This window comes from Oncorhynchus masou, chromosome 11 (assembly GCF_036934945.1).
Source record: "Oncorhynchus masou masou isolate Uvic2021 chromosome 11, UVic_Omas_1.1, whole genome shotgun sequence".
NCBI classification, from domain to species: domain Eukaryota; kingdom Metazoa; phylum Chordata; class Actinopteri; order Salmoniformes; family Salmonidae; genus Oncorhynchus; species Oncorhynchus masou.
The window spans coordinates 56,186,135-56,208,679 of NC_088222.1; the positions used below are offsets into that span (position 1 = coordinate 56,186,135).

The 22,545-nt window shown below is 41.3% G+C and overlaps 1 protein-coding gene across 8 annotated transcripts in view; it reads left to right on the forward strand.

Moving 5' to 3' along the window:
- LOC135548864 (CAP-Gly domain-containing linker protein 2-like) overlaps positions 1–22,545 on the forward strand; it is a 71,143-nt gene that overhangs the window by 27,660 nt on the left and 20,938 nt on the right. For all 8 annotated transcript variants that reach the window (XM_064978906.1, XM_064978904.1, XM_064978905.1 and 5 more), the window contains 3 exons: positions 6,236–6,360; positions 10,906–11,119; positions 18,765–18,962. In XM_064978906.1, coding sequence (XP_064834978.1) covers positions 6,236–6,360; positions 10,906–11,119; positions 18,765–18,962 — 537 coding nt within the window. The remainder of the gene's footprint in view (positions 1–6,235; positions 6,361–10,905; positions 11,120–18,764; positions 18,963–22,545) is intronic.

Sequence of the window (22,545 nt, forward strand, 5' to 3'; positions counted from 1 at the left end):
AAGCTAGGTTGTGGTCTATTTTCCTTTGTGTGAAAGCTGTTTGGGCATGGTGTGTCATGCTGTGCAGGTTTAAGGAAAGGGGAATACCTTGTTAGTTGTACAACTGAATGCATTCAACCAAAATGTGTTTTACATATTTAACCCAACCCCTCTGAATAAGAGAGGTGTGGGGGGCTACCTTAATTGACATCCACATCTTTAACACCAGGGGAACAGTGGATAAACTGCCTTGCTCAGTGGCAGAATGACAGATTTTTACCTTGTCAGCTCGGGGTTTTGATCTCACAACCTTGCGGTTACTAGTCCAACGCTCTAACCACTAGGCTACCTTCTGGTCCCTATGAGTAAACAAAGTGAGTTAGGAAGAGAGGACTCAACATTCTTTGGGAGTGTTTTTGTTCTCTCTATGTAGATTCACGGGTGATGAATGTGTCTGTCTGTTACGTCAAGCTGGAGCTTCTCTTCTCAGAGGAAGTGAAGATGTGACAGTACTCGTATTTCACGTACAAATGTGCACCATATGTGGATGAGAAGGAGTGGAAGTCGAGATTTTTAGCCTTTTTTGACTCACATTGACATTGATGATGACTATCATTATTATGATTTATTAATAATTATTAATAAATAATTATATAATACATATTATATTATAATATTTATAATTTATAATAAATAAAGTTTAGTATTTATTATAAACATGTATTCATCGATCAATTCAATCGATCAATTAATCGATCAACCCTCAACATTCATTGTGCAGTTTTTATCCTCAAACATCAGCAGTAAGTTCTCAAAACACGTCATGACAAGACAACCTACAGCACAACTGATTTGTATGAATTTGATGAGTACAACATAATAATTCACTGGAAACTGCTCTGTGCTGACCAGGCCATGCTATCCAAAAGGGCAGTGTGCTGTAAGTAGGTTATGCTCTTTTCTCTTTCCCATCTCTTTCCCAGGCAATTACTGTAGGTTCTTCTCTCGCCCACTCACAAAAGGCCTCTGTGTCCCGGGATCAGTCTGGAGAAGATGTGTCTCAAAACAAGATGGCAGTAGTCACGAGTCAGAGGTTGGGAAGTGAACAGAGCACTATTCTCCACCAACTCATTTCAGTGACAGACATTGTCCATCTCTACTACATTCACACACAACATTTTTTATGATTGTGGATAACACTCTCTATGAATTCCCTCTACCTCATTGTAATGTATTATAACACTATGAGAATGGTGTGAGGGCATTATAACACTTTGCGTCATAAGGCATTATAGAGACTTGTCATAATGCTCTATGGATATAGTTATAGATGTTAATGAGCATTATAGAGACTTGTCATAATGCTCTATGGATATAGTTATAGATGTTAATGAGCATTATAGAGCCTTGTCATAATGCTCTATGGATATAGTTATAGATGTTAATGAGCATTATAGAGACTTGTCATAATGCTCTATGGATATAGTTATAGATGTTAATGAGCATTATAGAGACTTGTCATAATGCTCTATGGATATAGTTATAGATGTTAATGAGCATTATAGAGACTTGTCATAATGCTCTATGGATATAGTTATAGATGTTAATGAGCATTATAGAGACTTGTCATAATGCTCTATGGATATAGTTATAGATGTTAATGAGCATTATAGAGACTTGTCATAATGCTCTATGGATATAGTTATAGATGTTAATGAGCATTATAGAGACTTGTCATAATGCTCTATGGATATAGTTATAGATGTTAATGAGCATTATAGAGACTTGTCATAATGCTCTATGGATATAGTTATAGATGTTAATGAGCATTATAGAGACTTGTCATAATGCTCTATGGATATAGTTATAGATGTTAATGAGCATTATAGAGACTTGTCATAATGCTCTATGGATATAGTTATAGATGTTAATGAGCATTATAGAGACTTGTCATAATGCTCTATGGATATAGTTATAGATGTTAATGAGCATTATAGAGCCTTGTCATAATGCTCTGTGGATATAGTTATAGATGTTAATGAGCAATTATTAGTGCCTATTTCATGGATTATAATGCATTATGCGTAGCTCATAGGATTTTATAAATGTGTTTATAATCCACTATAAAGACAGCATTAATAGGAAGTTTTACCAAGTTGTGAAATGGAGTGTATTTTTTCCAGTAAATAAGCCTTGTGGAGCAATAACATCGCAGTCTTTGTTATTTGCATTTGTGTTGTCATCATACCATTTAGAAAAAATATCTTCTCACAGCCAGAGGTGGAATCAATATGGCTGTCTGTGAAAGAACAGGACTTTGGGGGATTGAAAAGAGAGTGAAAGCCATACCAGGTTTTGCCATCAGATGAATTTAGACTGAATTTCATTGTTCTGCTCCTTGCAGTGCTTTGAGTAAGAGATACACACTGGCATGGATGATATCATTGTTTGGCCTCTAGGATGATGACCATGATGACATAATGTGTGTTCATCATGTTTATAAAAAAAAAAATCTTGTTTATGTGGAAAGAGATATGATATCGAATCGATTGTTGAGAATCTGTATTTATATTGGTTTATTTGTTTATTTTGGTTTAGTGAAGATCAAGGAAAGGTTATTTCACTTATTGGTGATTGGCCTGTTGTTTGTTAGGTTATTGTTTAGGGGTTGGGCGGATGACGTAAACATTTTAATCAGTTGTTGATTACAGATTACATGGCAATGAAAGTAACAAGTAACATAATACATTGTACAAATCTATTATTACTCTATTATTACTCTATTATTACTCTATTATTACTCTATTATTACTCTATTATTACTCTATTATTACTCTATTATTACTCTATTATTACTCTATATTTACTCTATATTTACTCTATTATTACTCTATTATTACTCTATTATTACTCTTAAATTAGTATTAAAAACATTCTGATTACATTTACTTCCATTTCTATCACTCTTTTAATTAAACATGTACCCCTATTATTCAATAGAAAAACAAAGAAACACAATATCAAGTAATCTAAAACTCTTTTCATCTAAAACTCTTCACATTTCTTGTTGCTGCTGGATAATTGTCCTGCTGTAGCAAACTGGCTCAAATAAAGATCCTACATCTGTATGTGCTAACAGTGGGTTTACATTCAATACACAGAAAAAGAAAAGAAAAAAAGGGATGTATTGATGTGCTCTTTTTTCCATTGTTACAGACAGAGGTCGTATCAGCTCTACCTGTGCTTTTCCATTGTTACAGACAGAGGTCGTATCAGCTCTACCTGTGCTTTTCCATTGTTACAGACAGAGGTCGTATCAGCTCTACCTGTGCTTTTCCATTGTTACAGACAGAGGTCGTATCAGCTCTACCTGTGCTTTTCCATTGTTACAGACAGAGGTCGTATCAGCTCTACCTGTGCTTTTCCATTGTTACAGACAGAGGTCGTATCAGCTCTACCTGTGCTTTTCCATTGTTACAGACAGAGGTCGTATCAGCTCTACCTGTGCTTTTCCATTGTTACAGACAGAGGTCGTATCAGCTCTACCTGTGCTTTTCCATTGTTACAGACAGAGGTCGTATCAGCTCTACCTGTGCTTTTCCATTGTTACAGACAGAGGTCGTATCAGCTCTACCTGTGCTTTTCCATTGTTACAGACAGAGGTCGTATCAGCTCTACCTGTGCTTTTCCATTGTTACAGACAGAGGTCGTATCAGCTCTACCTGTGCTTTTCCATTGTTACAGACAGAGGTCGTATCAGCTCTACCTGTGCTTTTCCATTGTTACAGACAGAGGTCGTATCAGCTCTACCTGTGCTTTTCCATTGTTACAGACAGAGGTCGTATCAGCTCTACCTGTGCTTTTCCATTGTTACAGACAGAGGTCGTATCAGCTCTACCTGTGCTTTTCCATTGTTACAGACAGAGGTCGTATCAGCTCTACCTGTGCTTTTCCATTGTTACAGACAGAGGTCGTATCAGCTCTACCTGTGCTTTTCCATTGTTACAGACAGAGGTCGTATCAGCTCTACCTGTGCTTTTCCATTGTTACAGACAGAGGTCGTATCAGCTCTACCTGTGCTTTTCCATTGTTACAGACAGAGGTCGTATCAGCTCTACCTGTGCTTTTCCATTGTTACAGACAGAGGTCGTATCAGCTCTACCTGTGCTTTTCCATTGTTACAGACAGAGGTCGTATCAGCTCTACCTGTGCTTTTCCATTGTTACAGACAGAGGTCGTATCAGCTCTACCTGTGCTTTTCCATTGTTACAGACAGAGGTCGTATCAGCTCTACCTGTGCTTTTCCATTGTTACAGACAGAGGTCGTATCAGCTCTACCTGTGCTTTTCCATTGTTACAGACAGAGGTCGTATCAGCTCTACCTGTGCTTTTCCATTGTTACAGACAGAGGTCGTATCAGCTCTACCTGTGCTTTTCCATTGTTACAGACAGAGGTCGTATCAGCTCTACCTGTGCTTTTCCATTGTTACAGACAGAGGTCGTATCAGCTCTACCTGTGCTTTTCCATTGTTACAGACAGAGGTCGTATCAGCTCTACCTGTGCTTTTCCATTGTTACAGACAGAGGTCGTATCAGCTCTACCTGTGCTTTTCCATTGTTACAGACAGAGGTCGTATCAGCTCTACCTGTGCTTTTCCATTGTTACAGACAGAGGTCGTATCAGCTCTACCTGTGCTTTTCCATTGTTACAGACAGAGGTCGTATCAGCTCTACCTGTGCTTTTCCATTGTTACAGACAGAGGTCGTATCAGCTCTACCTGTGCTTTTCCATTGTTATAGTGGATGTACTTCTAGCCAACTCGGGCTACGTAAATACCGTTGCTTATATGTGAATTTGAGTTCGGAGCACGCCAGATGCATGTTGGATATGGTTTTCTCGTGACTTTGGCCTCCTTTGACACTAGCAAATCACATGCCAATCATCACGTGGGACGTTCCAAAAGCATATTGTTGGTGCTGCTTGGCAACAGACAGCGCATCTCTGTATGAAGCACTCTGAACAGTTCATTTATCTCATCAGCTGGTCATTTTTAGGTAAATGTCATTTAAATTGAAACATTTCAGGTAAATTCGCTGCAGCATAGGTAGCGTATAGCCTAGTGCATGCCATGATGATGCATGGAAAGTTGTATGTCAATATACTGTATACCATGTCTGATTGTCTTAGATTTTATATTATCATTTTGGGGGGTTTGGGAGAGGACACAATATTGTTGTTGTCATGGCATTCCAAAACACTGAGAATGGATCTGTGTTTGCCTCGGTCCACTGTTTGTAGATGATTGAACTTTAGATGGACTACGTTTCTTTATCATCAGTCTGTCTGATCGCATTAGCGTAACCGGCTGTGACCTTTTCAGACATAGAATGTAGGCTATATCAGCTTTTTCAGTCATGCATGATTACACATCAGCTCTGCCGCTCCGTTGTCAACTCCGAGTTGTCAACTTCGATGTCTACCCATGCAACACCGAGATGCCTGTCTGATTTCACCCTTATGTGTCTACATCATAACATCCCAATCCCACCTTCTAAAAAGGCAACACTCCATTGTCACTGAAAGTAGCCCAATGATTATTGTTACCTTTTTGGGATACAGTATATACTGTCGCGGTGAAGGCGCCGTGCAAGATTACGCCACACTACATACCTTATTTATAAACATGTAAGAACATCTTTGCACAGTTGGAAAAGGATGTCGCAAACGACATATCTTTTTTTCAAGTATGCATATTTTGGGGGCATCTGAAATAACACAAATACCAAGAAACAAACAAGCAAAAAGAAACAGAAAGACAACCTCATGTCTACCTCAGTTGCAGTTGTTCTATATTTTATCTTACTACGCAAGGTATTTTGGACATGATAATTCCCAAGATAATGCAGTTGTTCTATATTTTATCTTACTACGCAAGGTATTTTGGACATGATAATTCCCAAGATAATGCAGTTGTTCTATATTTTATCTTACTACGCAAGGTATTTTGGACATGATAATTCCCAAGATAATGCAGTTGTTCTATATTTTATCTTACTACGCAAGGTATTTTGGACATGATAATTCCCAAGATAATGCAGTTGTTCTATATTTTATCTTACTACGCAAGGTATTTTGGACATGATAATTCCCAAGATAATGCAGTTTTTCTGTATTTTATCTTACTACGCAAGGTATTTTGGACATGATAATTCCCAAGATGTTGCAGTTGTTCATCATGCTCCTTTGTATTTTCAGGTGGGGGGCACTAAGACAGGAGTGGTGCGCTACGTGGGGGAGACTGACTTTGCCAAGGGTGAGTGGTGCGGCGTGGAGTTGGATGAGCCCCTGGGGAAGAATGACGGTGCGGTGGCTGGAACCAGGTATCTCTCTCTCTCTCTCTCTGTGTGTGTCTTTCTCTCTCCCCCTCTCCTACTTGATCTAACTCCCTCTTTATTTAAATGTTTCTGTCTCTCACTGTCTCTTTCTCACTCTCCTACACACACACACACTCGCATGCACGCACACAAAACCCCCACACAGATCTGTCTGGCAGATCAAGCTGTAGGCCTAGTAGTGGCTTAAGCAAATCTATCATGTGTGGTTTAGTGTCAGATGAGACAGCATCATTCTCTTTTTAGCTGCAATCCCACTGTATGGTAAATATTTAGAGCTAGGCCTTCCCCTCTGTAACACAATATTCAACTGAATTATTTCCAAAATGGTGGAAACATAAATCACTGTGCAAACAGAATATGACTTCACTCTCCAGAATATGACTTCACTCTTCTACCTACAAAATTAATCCCGAAATCAAAAAATCAAAATTGAGATGGAAAGTAGCTGTGCTAACATATACTAGCGGCAACATGCTCTAGTTTCCTCGACTTACATATTTGATGTTTGAAATATGCCTTAGAAAGCTTTATTTCAATCCACTTAACTAAAAGCATGTTTTCCGCCTCTCAAAGTGATTGATTTCTATTAAAATACCCTTTGATATGAAGGAATGCTCGACAGCAACTCGTCATGACTTGCATCACATTTTACAGTACTATATAATTCATGACATAATACATACTAGAACATTGATATAACCTTTCCAACATGCCACTAAAATGAATGTAATGTAATGTATCCCAATAGTCTTGAAAGGCTCGTCTTAATTCCGCATTGCCACCTTTCTCTCATAACCTCTGATTAGAAAGGACCTTGATTCCACTTGACATGATGGAACCTAGTAGTGAGCACCAATATCGATTAAAAAGTAACAATAAAATAACAATAACGAGGCTATATACAGGGGTACAGAGTCAATGTGCGGGGGTTAGTCGAGGTCATTTGTACATGTAGGTAGGGGTAAAGTGACTATTCAGAGATAATAAACAGCGAGTAGCAGCAGTGTAAAAACAAAAGGTGAGGGGGTCAATGTAAATAGTCCGGGTGGCCATCTGATTAATTGTTCAGCAGTCTTATGGCTTGGGGGTAGAAGCTGTTAAGGAGCCTTTTGGACCTCGACTTGGCACTCCGGTACCGCTTGCCGTGCAGTAGCAGAGAGACAACAGGAAATTCAGCATGTATTTACGTCGCCGAGACATAGCATGGGAATCTTTGTCTAAGAGGGCCTCGGTCGAAAATACTAAATGCGCTATGAAACTCTCTCCAGTCGCTCCTTTACAGACATTGGGATGCATAGGCATGATGTCCGATGTCAATTACTCATGAATTATCCCTTCCTTGATGTATTAACTATGGCCCACTTCCTTGCAAGGTAGAAGCAAAACATTTATTAAAAGAGCTACATTTACTCAAACATTTTTAAATGGTATTAGTCACAAGACTTTAAATAATAATAAATAATTTGGTGGGTGCTTATATTTGTCCTATTTCACATATCTATTCATTGGAAATTAGCTTTTTTGCACATCCCAACTCCCCCTGAGACACCTTCGGAGAGTCGCCATTATCAACAGCGACCCTGGAACAATTAGGGTTAAGTGCCATTGTCAAGGGCACATTGACCAATTTTTTTTAACCTTGTCAACAATTGGATTCAAACTAACGACCTTTCGGCTACTGGCCCAACACTGTAACCGCTCGGCTATCCGCCGCCCTGTGTTTTAGCAATGAAATTGACTGAATATTGACATTTTAAAAAATGGGCAAGACAAAAGATTTAAGTGCCTTTGAACAGGGTATGGTAGCAGGTGCCAGGCGCACCAATTTGTGTCAAGAACTGCAATGCTGCTGGGTTTTTCATACTCAACAGTTTCCCTTGTGTTTCAAGAATGGTCCTCCACCCAAAGGACCTCCTGTCAACTTGACACAAATATGGGAAGCATTGGAGTCAACATTTATTTTATTTAACTAAGGCAAGTCAGTTAAGAACAAATTCTTATTTACAATGACGGCTTATGAACAGTGGGTTAACTGCCTTGTTAACTGCCTTGTTCAGGGCAGAACGACAGATTTTTACCTTGTCAGCTCAGGATTTGATCTAGCAACCTATCAGTTACTGCCCCAACACTCTAACCACTAAGCTCCCTGCCGCCCCAGCATCCCAGTGGAGTTCATGCCCCGACGAATTGGGGTGAACGGTTTCAGGATTTTTGGAGTCGACTCCGACTCCTGTGGTTGGAGTTAAAAGAGTCAACTCTAGGAAGACACATTTTGCAGTCTAGGGAGGACTGGCATGAACATGATACTGCCCATTTGCTTATCAACTTCTAAAAGTCCTATGTTGTTTGTATATAGAAGGTGATGTGTAGGAACTAGAATATTTCAGTGATATTTCTGCTGTGCGCAGCCTTGACAGATCCCATGGGATGATGCGGTGCACTCTACGCCGATAAACCTATTATTTGCTGTGTTATGAAATTATTATCCAAGCATTTGCTTTATTCCAAAGGATGATTTGCACAGGATTAATTTTCCCAAATGGAAAATTATTATTATTATTATTTTTATTAAATTGACTCTTATAACAGAAACCTGGGGTAGAAGTTTTTATTCTAGGCGTGAAGATATTTCAACGTCATGTCTAGACGGACTACACTGATGACAGGCTACACTGATAACTCGTGCTGACAGATGTATCGGTGTCTCCATAATATTTAAATTGAGGAAGTGTGATCATAAAAATATGATGATTTGAGCTGCAACATTTTTGGGGTCTGAAACTTACCTTTCTGGTCATTTAAAAAATTTAATTGCTAAGGTGTACTCATTTCTGAGGACACAAGCTCAAATTCATACAAATATTCAGAAAATATGAAAAATCATGTATGACTTTTTTCCTATTCAAAAAAGTGGGGCAATAGGGGGGGGCAATAGGGCATGACATGATTGAAATGCTTTCTAAATATGGTAACAACAGTTTATTAGCACAAGAAACTCTGAGTGCTCGGAATAGTCATTTCAACATCTAGTTTTGATTTACATTTGGTTGAAAAATAACAATGTCATTGGATTTAGGTTAAAAATTACAGGTGAGAAAAGACAATTCCCTTGCGTTGATGACTTTTTGCAAATCCAATCCCTTTCCAGGTTGATTCAATGTCATCATGTAGATTTTATTTGTTGAAATGACATGGAAACAACGTTGATTCAACCAGTGTTTGCACAGTGGATAGTTGTTACAATGTTGCAAGTTCGCTATAGCAACAGCTTCAGGCCGGACACTGTTGATTGATTTGGCATAATGTTGCAATTCACGAGCGACACTTCAAGTCAAACAGATAGAAGGGGAGCCAGACAGGCAGAGTAGAGAGATAAATGCATTTTTACTTAGTGAAAGTGACAGTGAAGATGAGGCCTCAGAGTCTGATGTTCAAGAGGTGGACATTGAGGAGGTCCAGGGAGAAGACATGGAAGCCTGAGAGGAAGACAACCAGACCTTTAGTTTCTAGACTATCATTTTATAAATGTGTGTTGAAAACCTTTTTGGGAGATGAGATGGATCATTCAATGTTTCCTTTTTTTTGTTCAGTGAAATCATCCCATGTGAAGAGTCAACTAATTTAAAGTTAAATTCATAACTAAATAGTGTTTTTTATTTCTATTGGAAGGATTTAATCATTTGCGATTATGTTTACTTATGATAAGGTAAATATATCCGGGGCGGCAGGTAGCCTAGTGGTTAGAGCGTTGGACTAGGAACTGCAAGATCGAGTCCCTGAGCTGACAAGGTAAAACTCTGTCGTTCGGCCCCTGAACAAGGCAGTTAACCCACTGTTCCTAGATCGTCAGTGAAAATAAGAATTTGTTCTTAACTGACTTGCCAAGTTAAATAAAGTTAAATAAAAATATATCCAATGCAAAAAACAATTAAATGGTATTAATTTGCATATAATTCTCACAAAGTTTCCACCTCTGAATATTCCCCAAAATGTACAACCCTAGGTAGGCCACACAAGCTCACAAAACAGGACCGTTGAGTGCTGAAGCGCATAGTGGGTAAAAATCGTCTGTCCTCGGTTGCAACACTCGCTACCAAGTTCCAAACTGCCTCTGGACGCAATGGAAGCCTAGCTTGTAGGCCTATGGTCCTAAATGAAAGGGAAACAGATTGCCATTTGTAGCCCAATAGACCACTGAAATCAGTCAAACCGAGCTCAATAACTCAATGCATGCACACAGTCCTATTGAATATGAATTTACCTATATTGTGAGTAGGCCTATACCATCTTGATGTACCCAGTTTATCAAGAGATTCACCATTCAAATAAATTCTTACCGTTATGTGGTTTGTTTAAAAACAAAGTCTAATTGATTGTATTGATACATGGCTGTCGCTGGGAATTTTTCTCATCAAAAAGTTAACAATTCATTATATTTATTATTGGCATTAAATGTCAACCTCCTTGACCCCCACAAATCATCATTAGCCCTTAAAAACCCATATCGGTCATTCTCTACCTCTGACCCAGGTACTTCCAGTGTCCGCCCAGGTTTGGACTGTTTGCCCCCATCCACAAGGTGATCCGTATCGGTTTCCCCTCCACCAGCCCGGCCAAGGCCAAGAAGAGCAAGCGCATGGCCATGGGGGTGTCATCCTTGGCCCACAGCCCCAGCAGCTCATCCATCAGCTCTGTTAGCTCTGTGGCTTCCTCAGTGGGCGGGCGGCCCAGTCGAACTGGCCTGGTGAGAGATACACATGCATGCATAGACATAAACCAACCAATGCATTTTCATGACTATAACTGCCAGTCTAATGGGGTGGTATCATTCATATAAAGTGCCTTGAGAAAGTAGTCATACCCCTTGACTTTATTGAGTTACAGCCTGAATAAAAAAATGATTAAATATATATATATTTTTATCTCACCCATCTACACATAATACCCACAATGACAAAGTGAAAACATGTTTTTAGAACTTATTGCAAATGTTTTGAAAATGAAATACAGAAATATCTCATTTACATAAGTATTCACCCTTGAGTCAATACTTTGTAGAAGCACCTTTGGCAGTGATTACATCTGAGCCTTTCTGGGTAAGTCTCTAAGAGCTTTCCATGCCTGGATTGTGCAACATTTGCCCATTATTTTTTCAATTCTTCAAGCTGTGTCTAATATCCAACGTTTTGACAGACAAGCTGTCTTCATCAGGGTATAATGAAGACAGCTTGTCTGTCAAAACGCTGGATATTAGGTTATTAAATCATTGCATCTGAGCGTCTAGAGTGTGCGGCTCTCCTTTTCTTTTTCAATCATTTCTATACAACCATTTTCAGGTCTTGCCATAGATTTTCAAGTAGATTTAAGTCAAAACTAACTCAACCAGAACATTCACTGTCTTCTTGGTAAGCGACTCCAGTGTATATTTGGCCTTGTGTTTTAGATTAATGTCATGCTGAAAGGTGAATTAATCTCTGTGTCTAGTGGAAAGCAGACTGAACCAGGTTTTCCTCTGATTTTGCCTGTATTTAGCTCCACTCTGTTTATTTTTTATCCTGAAGAACTCCCTAGTCCTTAACGATTACAAGCATACCCATAACGTGATGCAGCCACCACTACGCTTGAAAATATGAAGAGTGGTATTCAGTAATGTGTTGTATTGGATTTGCTACAAACATAAAGCTTTGTATTCAGGACAAAAAGTGAATTGCTTTGCCACATTTTTTGCAGTATTACTTTAGTTCCTTGTTGCAAACAGGATGCATGTTTTGGAATATTTTTACAGTTGAAGTCGGAAGTTTACATACACTTAGGTTGGAGTCATTAAAACTAATTTTTCAACCACTCCACAAATTTCTTGTTAACAAACTATAGTTTTGGCAAATCTGTTAGGACATCTACTTTGTGCGTGACACAAGTAATTTTTCCAACAATTGTTTACAGAGATTATTTCACTTATAAATCACTGTATCACAATTCCAGTGGGTCAGAAGTTGACATACACTAAGTTGACTGCCTTTAAACAGCTTGGAAAATTCCAGAAAATGATGTCATGGCTTTAGAAGCTTCTGATAGGCTAATTGACATAATGTTGAGTCAATTGGAGATGTACCTGTGGATGTAAAAATCTGTCTGTCAAAATGTTGGATATTAGGTTATTAAAATATTGCATCTGAGTTCCTAGAGTGTGCGGTTCTCCTTTTCTTTTTCAATCATTGCCTCTTTGCATGACATCATGGGAAATTCAAAAGAAATCAGCCAAGACCTCAAAAAAAATTTGGAGACCTCCACAAGTCTGGTTCATCCTTGGGAGCAATTTCCAAGCGCCTGAAAGTACCACGTTCATCTGTACAAAAAATAGTACGCAAGTATAAACACCATGGGACCACGCAGCTGTCATACAGCTCAGGAAGGAGGTGCATTCTGTCTCCTAGAGATGAACGTAGTTTGGTGTGAAAAGTGCAAATCAATTCCAGAACAACAGCAAAGGACCTTGTGAAGATGCTGGAGGAAACAGTTACAAAAGTATCTATATCCACAGTAAAACTAGTCCTATATCGACACACCCTGAAAGGCCGCTCAGCAAGGAAGAAGCCACTGCTCCAAAACCACCATAAAAAAGCCAGACTACAGTTGCAACTGCACATGGGGACAAAGATCGTACTTTTTGGAGAAATGTCCTCCAGTCTGATGAAACAAAAATAGAACTGTTTGGCCATAATGACCATCGTTATATTTGGAGGAAAAATGGGGACGCTTGCAAGCCGAAGAACACCATCCCAACCGTGAAGCAAGAGGTGGCAGCATCATACTGTGGGGGTGCTTTGCTGCAGGAGGGACTGGTGCACTTTACAAAATAGATAGCATCATGAGGAAGGGAAATTACGTGGATATATTGAAGCAACTTCTCAAGACAACAGTCAGGAAGTTAAAGCTTGGTTGCAAATGGGTCTTCCAAATGGGCATTGACCCCAAGAATACTTCCAAACTTGTGGCAAATTGGCTTAAGGACAATAAAGCCAAGGTATTGGAGGGCCATCACAAGCCCTAACCTCAAATCTATAGAAAATGTGTGGGCAGAACTGAAAAAGCGTGTGCGAGCAAGGAGGCCTACAAACCTGACTCAGTTACACCAGCTCTGTCAGGAGGAATGGGCCAAAATTCACCCAACATATTGTGGGAAGCTTGTGGAAGGCTACCCGACACATTTGACCCAAGTGAAACAATTTAAAGGCAATGCTACCAAATAATAATTCAGTGTATGTAAACTTCTGACCCACTGGGAATGTGATGAAAGAAATAAAAGCTGAAAAAAATATTCTCTCTGCTATTATTCTGACATGTCACATACTTAAAATAAAATGGTGATCCTAACTGACCTAAAACAGGGAATTTGACTGGGATTAAATGTCAGGAATTGTGAAAAACTGAGTTTAAATGTATTTGGCTAAGGTATATGTAAACTTCCGACTTCAATTGTATATTGTACAGGTTTCTTCTTTTCACTGTCAATTAGGTTATTATTGGGGAGTAAATGCAATGTTGTTGATCCAGCCTCAGTTTTCTCCTATTACAGCCACTGCTGGCTTGCCTCTGAAGCTAAGCAGGGTTGGTCCTGGTTGGTCCTTGGATGGGAGACCGGATGAAACATAGTCTGCAACATCACTAAGCACAGGGCAAGCAAGTGGCACCATGAAGAACAAAGCTTTCCAAACAGGTCAGACAAAGTTGTGGAGAAGTCAGATCAGGGTTGGGTTATAAAAAAAACAGAAACTTTGCAAAGCACCACAACAAACCTGGAAGTGGTGTTGGAGTCACTTTTTCTTCTGGTCTAAGAAAATATCCCAAATTCCCAGGGCAGTGATTGGGAACATAGAGGGCTGTCTTTCGGATGAGACATTAAACATGTGTCCTGACTCTCTGTGGTCACTAAAGTGGAGATTGGGGGGTAGTTATGCATGTTCAAGTTTTCTGTTTTTTTGTCTTTTTTGTTTGTTTCGCATTAAAAATATTTTGCATCTTCAAAGTGGTAGGTAGGCATGTTGTGTAAATCAAATGACACAAACCACCCAAAAGTCTATTTTAATTCCAGGTTGTAAGGCAACAAAAGAGGAAAAATGCCAAGGGGGTGAATACTTTCACAAGCCACTGTACCCATGAGACACACACTGTATTTGGCACAATATAACAATTTTAGAGACAACACAAACACAGTAGTGACACATTACATAGAATAGTTACAACATGTTGGGGACACAATTACTGATTATCATAGCACATAAATATGCAATATTCTTTTAAAGCTAGTATTGATATATTATCAGTATTGATGGAAATGTCTGTCTGTGTATGTCACCCTCTTATCAGGCAGTCAGGTGAGATATTTGGAAGATGTAGCACATTAGGTCAATTAACTTCAGCCAGCATTAGGACACCCTAATTATCACATTCTGGCACAGCAGGTGGCCTCTTGGTGCTTGCAGTAGGGCTAAAGTACAGACATACTGTGTATACCCAGAAAACATGACCCCATTGGCCCCATGTGGGTATTTGGTGGCCAAGGTGAGCACGGGCTAGCCCACACCAAGCCAAACACATTCTAGCCTACACCAGCCCAACTCGGGCTAGCCCGACATGGGCCAGCCCACACCAAGCCCAACACTGTCATGGTTCCACCTGTCACGAGAGGGCTGCAGATACCGTCCTAGAGACATTAACATCACTCAGGTGTGTCCTATTTACTCGTTATGATTTCCATGTTAAAAGGGGTGTGTTTTCTGTTGTCCTTTGCAGAAGCTTGAATTGTATACCATGTGCGGTCGTTTACTGGGTGAGGTTTCGAGACTTAGTGTGTGTTGTTTTTCTAGTGTACTTTGATCCTAAAGTATTCATGTTTACTCTTAACCACTGATTCTGCATCTGGTCTATTCTCTGCACCTGGGTCCAACCTCACTACGTCACAGCAAGCTTCTGCCTCAACATGGACCCAGCAGAGATCACCCAGATCCAGAATGCTATAACCCACCAAGGAGAACTACTGTTGCGGCAGCAAGAACAACTCTCCCAAATATCAGAGACCCTCTGGGCACTTACCCATTTTGTCCAACCACGGCCCAACCCCAACCCAGGAGGAGCCAATGCCCAAGTCTCATCACCCAGTGCTACAGGCGTCGCCATAGTTCCTCCAGGGAAGCTGTACCGGGAACCCAAGATCCCAGCCCCCGAGCAGTATGACGGCCACCCTGGAGGATGCAAGGGGTTCCTCACTCAGTGCGCTCTGGTGTTCGAGCTACAGTCCTCCTCGTTCCACACCAATCGGGCCATGATAGCCTATATCATCTCTCTACTCTCAGGCAAGGCCCTGGCGTGGGCAATGGAGGTGTGAGAACAGCAGCCACCATCCTGCAGCTCCACATTTGCCTTCACTGCCAAGCTGCGACGAGTCTTCAACCACCCAGTCAGCAGACGAGAAGCGGCAAGCCGACTGTCCAACCTCCGCCAAGAGGCCAGGCCAGTGGCTGACTTCGCCATTGAGTTCCGCACTCTCGCCGCCGGGAGTGGGTGGAATACTGAGGCACTGGTCACCGCTTTCCACCAGGGTCTGTTTAACTCCATCAAGGATGAACTTGCCGCTTGGGAACTGGGAGAGGACCTTGAGTCCCTGATAAAGCTGACCATCAGGATTTACAACCTCATCTGAGAACGTGAAAGACAGCGCCTTTGACACCACCACTGGTTACCGGAGCACCCCAAGCCCCCCCCCCGAGCCCAGAATTAAGGAGCTCAGGCAGCTGGGACGCACACGTCTGAGCCCACAGGAATGTGACCGGCACATGAGCAATGGCTACTGCGGAGGTCTCCGCCATCTCCGTTTTACATGCCCAGAGTTGATGGGAAACACCAGGCTCGCCAGGACAAGGGGAGACCCTGACAAGCTGTGCAGTTAAATCCCAGGTACCCAGTCACCCTCTGACACTACCCGCAACCCCCCATTGGGACAACCGTCAGCACCACATTCAAGCCTTCGTGGACTCTGGGGCTTCACCAGAGAATTGCAAATCCCCTGTGTGAAATGTCCCATTCCTCTGCAGGTTCAAGCCCTCAATGGACGCACCATCGGCTCCGGCCAGGTGGAATATCAGACCAAGCTCATTCTACTGCAGGTTGGGGTGAACCACTCAGACTCTTAGTTTTCTTTTGATCACTGCTCCCGAGAACCCCCTTATCCTAGGGTACCCCGGGCGAGTGCTACAACCCACTATTCTCCTGGTCCACAGGACACCTACTAGACTGGGGTAAGAACTTCCAGACTAAATGCCTAAGTGGTTCTCGTCAGCGGAACGCAACAACGATGTAAGCAACCGGGAGCTCTTGGCAGTTAAGTCTGCCCTTGAGGGGTGGAGACACTGGTTGGAGGGACACCTCATCCTTTTGTGATCTGGATGGACCATAAGAACTTGGTTTCCATTCAAGAAGCCAAGAGGTTGAACGCTTGCCAGGCTAGGTGGGCTCTGTTCTTTAACAGGTTCAACTTCGCACGAGCCTATCGCCCGGGATAAAATAATTAGAAAGCAGACGCCCTGTCCCGCCAACACAATGTCTCTAATGAGGAGAGGGACTGCGAGCCCATTATCTCCAGCTCCCGCATTGTGGCCCCCATGATATGGAGTATTGATACCACGGTCCGACAAGCCCAGACCCGAGAACTTGACCCCGGCTGGGTCCCACTAACAGACTATGTTCTGCGATCAGCCTGTTCCCGAGTACTACAATGGGGACACTCCTCTAAATTAACTGGGCATCCAAGGGTTAATCGGACACTGGAGTTCCTGAGGTGGAGATTCTGGTGGCCCAACATGATTGAGGAAGTGAGATCCTTCGTTACGGCCTGCTCCACCTGTGCCCAAAGCAAGTCCTCACGACAGCGACCGGCTAGGTTGCTCCACTTCTGCCCATCCCCAGCTGGCCCTGGTCCCACTTGTCCGTAGACTTTATCACAGAGTTACCCCCATCCCAAGGGCTTATCACTATCCTGGTTGTTGTCGATCAGTTTTCCAAGGCTGCCCATTTCATCACCTTACCCTCATCTGGGCAAATATGCTCAAAACACACTGCCAAACTCGTTCACTCGACCGTTCGAGTGTCAGTTCTGGTTTGCCGAACTGTTGTCCTTTGCAGAAGCTTCAATTGTTTACCATGTGTGTTCGTTTCCTGAGTGCGTTTTCGAGACTTAGTGTTTGTTGTTTTTCTAGTGTACTGTGATCCTGCTGCTACCGTTTCTCAGTAAAGTATTTATGTTTATCCTTAACCACTGATTCCTTGTCTGGTCACTTCTCTGCACCTGGGAACAACCTCACCACATCACAAACATAGGCCAGCCCACACCAAACCCGACATGGGCCAGAGCACACCAAGCCCAGCACCTAGAGGCTGGGGCTCATTAGAATATTTGGGGGCGTAGTTTGCACATAGTTATTTTTGTGCAACCGTGACTGAGTGTCATTCCAGTTTAAGTGTTCTGTTGTGAGATACTCATTTGTTATTTCTTATAAAGACGTCTTCTGCCACACCCATTGCTGACCGGTGTGTTAAAATCGAGCACACAACCATGCAATCTCCATAGACAAACATTCACAGTTGAATGGCCTTATTGAAGACCTCAGTGACTTTCAACGTGGAAGACGTGAACCTGGAGCTACCCCGATCAACTGTAAGTGCTGTTATTGTGAAGTGGAAACGCCTAGGAGCAACAACTGATCAGCCACGAAGTGGTAGGCCACACAAGCTCACAGAGCGGGACCGCTGAGTGCTGAAGAACAGAGCCCTGACCTTAACCCCATTGAACGCCTTTGGGATGAATTGGAACGCCGACTGCGAGCCAGGCCTAATCACCCAACATCAGTGCCTGACCTCCTTTAATGCTCTTGTGGCTGAATGGAAGCAAGTCCCCGCAGCAATGTTCCAACATCTAGTGGAACGCCTTCCCAGAAGAGTGGAGGCTATTATAGCAGCAAAGTGGGGACCAACTCCATATTAATGCCTATGATTTTGGAATGAGATGTTCGAAGAGCAGGTGTCAACATACACTACATTACCAAAAGTATCTTTAGTTTGCTCCTAATTGTTTTTTCTAATGCTCCCAGACAAATGTCCTCAATAATAATTCATATATCATGAAAGCCCCTTATAGAAATAATTTATGAAATCCCCTTTCTTTTTCTTGCATTTTTAAATTGAGTGTGTATAAAAAAAATGTGTAATGCTGCAAGACACATTTCCTCTAATCGTATTCGTTTCTCTCACCTCCTTCCCCCCTCTCTCTCTCCCCCCATTCCTCCCCCTACCCAACCACCCTTCCCCCCTACACAACCTCCCCTCCCCCGCCATAGCTCACAGAGACGTCGTCACGGTATGCCCGCAAAATTTCAGGCACTACTGCGCTGCAGGAGGCACTGAAAGAGAAACAGCAGCACATCGAGCAGCTGCTGGCCGAGAGGGACCTGGAACGGGCTGAGGTGGCAAAAGCCACCAGCCACATCTGTGAGGTGGAGAAGGAGCTCAGTGTCCTCAAGGCCCAGCACCTGCAGGTAGGCAGTAACCTGAGTGGCAGTTTTTGTCGTCGTGCCATGACATTGCAAGCCCTCTTTTTGTACTGCTTTGGTCAGTTTCTATGCAATAATATTGCGATGATTTCACTGTTTTTAGGCTGAAACAGTGAGGTGATTGGTCAAATTCACAATCATTGTTGATTTTGCAAAAAAATATTCTATCGCAGAATCCTGGGGGGACTGGCTTACTAGACTCAAAGCGGGACTAAACTGTAAATAAACCATCTCTAATGTGCTTTGGTTCGCCTGGAGATGTTCATCGTTCATAAACAAATCAGTCAGTAAGCTATTTCTGACGAATCAGAATCTCATGCAAGCTGAGCCTCACAATAATGCATGTTGATGCTAATATGATGTACAATATTCAATTGTTTCTATATGATAACAATAGCGTAAATATTTAATATGCCATAAACCTTTTTAATTTTTTTAGTTTCACTAATTCATTTTAATTAACTTAATAATTATGACACACCCCTCACTAGTGTCATTGTTTGCACTAATTGCACTGTGTCTCCATAACCTGGTTCAAGTAATCTTGATATTACCCTGAGAAAGGCACAGTGATGCGAAACGTTGGTAAATACCCATTAAATTGTTGGGAGTTTATACATGGAGTGTGCGACTTTCTTTATTTTGATAGTTAAAATGTTATTCGCCGTTAGTCAGCACCTCCAGATAAACACATTTTTCTGGGTGTGCGCCTGCTCTTGTTTTTTAATCTAGTAAAGAGGAAAGGAAAAATGTTCGGAGGAGACTCAAAAGCAAGATCAAGGAGTGCAAGGTAGCCTACAAAGACAAATTAGACAATGTTTTTAAAGACAATGACAGTAGGAAAGTCTGGCAAACCATCACAGGTTACAAACCAAAGAGACATTTTATGACTGTCGATAATGACCTTGTCTTTGCAAATGTTTTGAACCATTTCTATTGAAGGTTTGACATGGGTGATTTTACATCGCAGCATGAATGGCCATGGACAGTGTAGACACCATACCAGCTGTTGATATACAAATCCCTGTGATGACGTCAAGCAACACTTTCAACATGTCATCCCAAGAAAATCATATGGTCCAGACAGCTTCAGCAGGAAGGCACTCTGGGCATGCACAAACCAGCTTGCACTACCGTTCCAGAAGCTGTTCCAGCTGTCACTGGACAGCAGGACAATTCCAGACTTATGGAACAAGTTGCTGATTGTCCCAGTACCTAAAAACACCAGGCCAAAAGAAAATAACGACTTCTGACATTTGAACTGAATTTGGGTGTCAACTCTACTGATCAAGTGGATCAACAGTTTCCTTGTGAATTGTACCTAACAAGTGGGGATGGCAGAGTTGAACTTCACATCTAGAACGGTGAATACGGGAGCATCACAAGGGTGGGTACTTTCACCGATCCTGTACATACTGTGAACGAACGATGGTCAAGCCTCTGAGCCAGCCCACACATTCTTTAAATATGTAGATGACACCGCTCTTGTGGGTTTTTCCACCCAGACCAAGGTTTTGACAGAGAAACTGTCAAATTCGTCCAGTGGTACGCAATTCGTCCAGTGGTGCGCAGATAACTTTCTTGAAATAAACGTTATGAAAACAAGAGATTGAAATAGATTTTTAGAAGGAATGAAACTGCACTATCCACTACGAAGTTCAATTGGGAATCCGTCGATAGAGTGACCACGTAAATAGATATCTGGGAATCGAAATAGACGAACTGAAATTCAATGACTGTATTCTTTCAAAGAGAAAGAAACTGCCACATACAATGTTTTTTTTTACGCAAACTGAACCATTTTAATGTTGATTGCCATATCCTACAACTGTTTTATAAATCTGTCCTGCAGAGTGCACTGTCCCTTGGTCTGACATGCGTCTTTGGAAACATACGAGCACAAGACCATGTCAAGCTTCAGCGCTTGATCAAGACGGTGGGAAGGATAATTGATATAGACCAATAATCAGCCACCAGTCTGTACACAAAACCTATTCTCCAAAAACTTGAAAGCATTTTACAGGACAGTACCCATCCCCTTCACTCAAAACACAGTCGCAGTAAAAGTGGAAAGAGACTTCTTTAAGACCACCAGTGGCGCTTTTATAGCTCAATCTAATTCGTGCTGCTAAAAAAATAAATATCATAGCTCTAACGGACACATGCTCAAACTCGCACACTTTTGACAGACTTAAACATCTGCAAATTACCGAGATATCAAAGTGTCACCAACTAAACCTAAACAATAGGCCTATAGCAAATGTAGCATATGGCACACAAATTACCGAGATATCAAAGTGTCACCAACATAAACCTAAACAATAGGCCTATAGCAAATGTAGCATATGGCACACATTTTTCAAATGCAAATAGCACTTTTCGGTAGTGCTCAAAGCATGGCATTCCCGAGAGCAGCATTTATTTTTCATCTCGAAGCATTGAGCCCAATCAGTGCTCCATGACAACAAAATAAATAAACGACAGTGTAGTAACAGAGTTGGCTTGTCCTTAGTTTTTGTGTTATGCTCATGTAAAACAATTTGGCTAATCTCTATATTTCCATATTTCCTAGTCACTTGAAGATCCAGGGGTATTAAATATATTGGAATGACTGACAATCTTACACTTGTTTTTTTAAATGTAAAGATATAGCCAATCATATTATTATCTGTAGTAGAAAGGGATGGGTAAGAAGAAGCATAACCAATCCAGAAAGAAACATGAAACATCCATTTATGGTTGTAAAACCAATTGGTTATATTCATTTTGGCTCTTCTAATGCTTCTTATTAAGCAAGTTGACATTTATTGAGATTAGTCTTGTCCTTGAGGCAGAACCGAGCGATTTCCGCTAGATGGGCCACCTGCAAAATTGGATATATATTGTAAAAATGTATGAAATCAGACACTTGCTTTTTGGTCTTAATTTAAAGTTAGGCCTTAGGGTTAGCAGTGTGGTTAGGGTTAAGGATGGGTTTAAAATCAGATGTTATGACTGTGGCTGTGCCAGCTAGTGGCCAATCTGCAGAGCTGCCTCCAAAACAATATGTGTGATGAAAATCACTAACCTGCGCCCCTTAAAGGGAAAGTAATCTAAAACTTTATTATCCCACCAGGTGGAAATTAATTTGCTTGTGTGCTTAAAAAGACAGTATATAAAAACAGAACAATACGCACTCAAATTAATTTGAAAGTGTAATAGCCTACATATTTACAGTGAAATTACAATATGCTGTACACTCACGTGACCAATAGACTATCCATTGTGTATATCAGTTGAAGTCGGAAGTGTACATACACTTAGGTTGGAGTCATTAAAACTAGTTTTTCAACCACTCCACAAATTTCTTGTTAACAAACTATAGTTTTGGCAAGCCGGTTAGGACATCTACTTTGTGCATGACAAAAGTCATTTTTCCAACAATTGTTTACAGACAGATTATTTCACTTATAATTCACTGTATCACAATTCCAGTGGGTCAGAAGTTGACATACACTAAGTTGACTGCCTTTAAACAGCTTGGAAAATTCCAGAAAATTATGTCATGGCTTTAGAAGCTTCTGATAGG